Genomic DNA, 3,143 nt, shown 5'->3' with positions numbered 1-3,143 from the left:
GTCAAACACGTGCCTGTCTGCCTCCCCCTTCCGCCCCAGGCGATTCATCTTCCTCTGCGCTTTCTTCATCATCGTCTTGGCCTTCTTCACCATCTGTGCAGGAGGGGAGACATAAAGTACCGTAATTACCGAAAGCCAAGCCTCCACTGTACCTCAGTCACTGGCGCGTCTGGTGAAGACACCCCGCGCGGGTGTGCTCACGGCTCCCGCGGGTCCAGACCTGCAGGAGCGATGACTCCTGTGCACAGACTGGACACACGTCACTGTCCAGGACAAGTTCTGAGCCTAGAAGGCCGGAGCCCATCTGTCCTGACTGTCTCTTATGCGAACTAAGACACTGAGGCTCAGGACTGACTGCGGCGAGGCCCAGTTTCCAGGTGGCAACGGCGCAATGAGAAACGCAGGCATCTAGTTTGTGAACACTTTCTCCTCCACCTGAATGTTTAAAATGCTGAAACTGAATGTTTTTATGTTTAATGAAAACACACTTTAGCGAAAGAGACTGTGTATACCCAAAGTCTTTGCCAAGATACTACAAATGATAAAAAAGTGACCCAAGCTATTGCTTGGGGTAAAAAAGTTCCCACAATGCGAAAAGCAGAATCACCAGATGATCAGCCGAAACAGTCTGCTCTGGGCTGGCTCCTCAGGCGGCCCTTGGCTGGCCCTGAGAGCAGACTGCTGGTGCCCCTCCGAGAAAGGACAGCATTGGGGAACGGCCACCTAGACAGCGACCAGCATCCAGCTGAACCCTGGCCCAGGCATAACTGTGCCCGTAGCTCCTGCTCCTCCAATGACACCTACTGGTGTCTGCCCCAAGCACTCATCTCATCCAGTGAACGGTAAAGACCATTGTTTATTTACGTCACACATCAGAGACTCACCTTGACATCGCGAAGACCAGAAACGTCACGTGGGGTTCGAGAGCAACTCCGACTCCGGGCCACGGAAGAGGGTGGAACAGAGTCTTCCCGCTTTCTCTTGCGGGTGACGCTCCGAGACCTTCTTGCCTGGACTGCGTAGTGAGCCTGGAAGGCAGAGAAGCAAAGGTCGGCGCGCAGGACCCAGCCCTGCCGCGGTTCAGGGACAGACACGAAAGTATTCCAGGAGTTTTCAGAACCATTGGCAAATAACCAGCTAAAGATCTTCAAAATACACAGTTAACTTCACATCAATTACTGGTCAAATACTCTTCACTTAACACAAGCTGCCTTATGCAACAATGACTTTAACTCCACTTAAAAACACTTAGAACTCCCCTCTCACAAAGGGTCCTAGTGCAGCATCAGTTTATCCTTCAGACGTGAAGAATCACCTCCCCCACCCCCTTGGGGCTATCATCTGACCACAAAGAGACAACAGTCAGACAGAAAGCCCAACTCTGAAGGCAAGCAGTGTCACGCAGACTGCACGTGTGAGGACGGGTCTGCGGTCACGCCACAGCTCAGCCTCACGCTGGCCGTGCAGCTGTGGACGGGTCCCATGAGCTGGCTCACCCTTGGTCACCTTGTCTGTGAGATAAGGACACCACGGCCACATGGAGGGCGCTGAGCCCAGCAGCCCACAGACGGCCAGTGTCAGAAGCCACGCGTGTACACGAGTCTGCAAACACCACCTTCCATACCCGCAGCGCGGACACAGGCCCAACAACGCCCCAACCCATCCGGGCCCTGTGGCTGACGCCCCAAATGGCCGACCCGCCACCTCACACCAGACCCCGGGCCAACAAGTCTGCTCAGGAGAGACACGAGTCCTCGTTTCTTTAAAAGACCCCACGTTTGTAAAGGAAGCTGCGCCCACCCGCGTCGACCCAGGACACTCACGTCGTCCTTGCCGTCCATGTCAACACCAAGAGTGCGCATCTCATTCTCCAGGACTGTCCGCTGAACCTGGCAAGGAAAACGGATAATTGTTTTAAATAGAATTAGTCTGATAAAGTGTTATTTTTAAAAGTCTCAAGGGAAAATATATCTATTATGACAATATACAATATGCTTCTTCCATAAGTTGTGATTTCTGGCCTGTCCTGTCGCACCCAGTGGTTTGCCGCCACCTGAACAGTATTTTCAAACACAGGACTATAAACTGAGAGTGTCTCCCACGTCAAGTTGTTTCTTTCCTGTCCTGCCATGTTCTAACTGCCCTGTCCACCGTCCTCTTTCCTGGGGACTGTCCCTTCCTTCCTGCCCACTTCCTGTGGTCTGGAGGCTATCAGAGGACCCTGCCATGGCCACAGGGGTGGGCGTGACCTGGGCCTGACCTGCCTCCCCCAAGAGCACTGAGTTGGAGACAGTGATGCCCCGAGGACCATTCTCCTCCCACCAGTCTCAGGAGCCAAGAAACTGCCTTTTGAGTCTGGTCAGACTGGGCTGGGGCTCAGTAAACTGCACAAGGCAAGAATCCTGACTCATACAGAAATTAAAGAGTAAAAAATGCTAATGAATAGCTTTATTTATTTATTTGGAGACAGGGTCTCATTCTGTCACCTGGGCCAGAATGCAGTTTTGTCAGCCTAGCCCACTGCAACCTCAGCTCCTGGGCTCAAGCAATCCTCCTGCCTCAGCCTCCTGAGTAGCTGGGACTACAGGTGCCATCACCACAGCCAGCTAATTTTTCTACTTTTTATAAAGATGGAGTCTTGCTATTGCTCAGGCTGGTCTTAAACTTCTGAGCTCAAATGATTCTCCCGCCTCGGCCTCCTAGAGTGCTGGGATTACAGGTGAGCCACAGTGAGCCACTATGCCCGGCCTTAACCAATAGCTTTAAACTATGAATCGTAAGTTACAGTTTGAATTTGTACAACTACAAAATGATTTGATCTGTGATAGTCCTAAACTCGAAGCTGAAAGTCACCAAGAAAAGGCACAATAATGAGAATATAAAAGATAAAGACTCCAACAATCTCACAAGTCAATAAACCCTAACAAAACAAAGTATGTGCAACCTCGTGGCCACAAATGGGCAGAGAAGTTGTATTTAGCAATGATTACACAAGAATCCAGTTTGCAAAAACACAGGCCACACCTCTCCGTAAAGACACAGAACTTGCCTTCTTAGCAGTTCGAGGCATCCTGGGTCCTTGTGTATTTTTTTCTTTGGATTCCAGAATTTTCAACTTCTTTTTTTCTCTGATTTGCTTTGCC

The 3,143-nt window shown here is 50.9% G+C and overlaps 1 protein-coding gene across 1 annotated transcript in view; it reads right to left on the bottom strand.

Annotated features, from left to right (window-relative positions):
- Window positions 1-3,143, bottom strand: part of GTPBP4 (GTP binding protein 4) — a gene marked incomplete at its 3' end in the record, with an annotated part of 35,019 nt that continues 31,876 nt past the window's right edge. The window contains exons 16-19 of the mRNA XM_012664894.1: window positions 3,050-3,136; window positions 1,824-1,889; window positions 885-1,028; window positions 1-93 (exon numbers count right to left, since the gene is read on the bottom strand). Of these exons, the coding sequence (XP_012520348.1) occupies window positions 1-93; window positions 885-1,028; window positions 1,824-1,889; window positions 3,050-3,136 (390 nt within the window). The remainder of the gene's footprint in view (window positions 94-884; window positions 1,029-1,823; window positions 1,890-3,049; window positions 3,137-3,143) is intronic.

This window comes from Propithecus coquereli, unplaced genomic scaffold (assembly GCF_000956105.1).
Source record: "Propithecus coquereli isolate 6110/MARCELLA unplaced genomic scaffold, Pcoq_1.0 Scaffold94, whole genome shotgun sequence".
NCBI lineage: Eukaryota > Metazoa > Chordata > Mammalia > Primates > Indriidae > Propithecus > Propithecus coquereli.
Note: the sequence above shows the minus strand (reverse complement) of the source record. Positions and strands in the feature narration are given on the sequence as shown.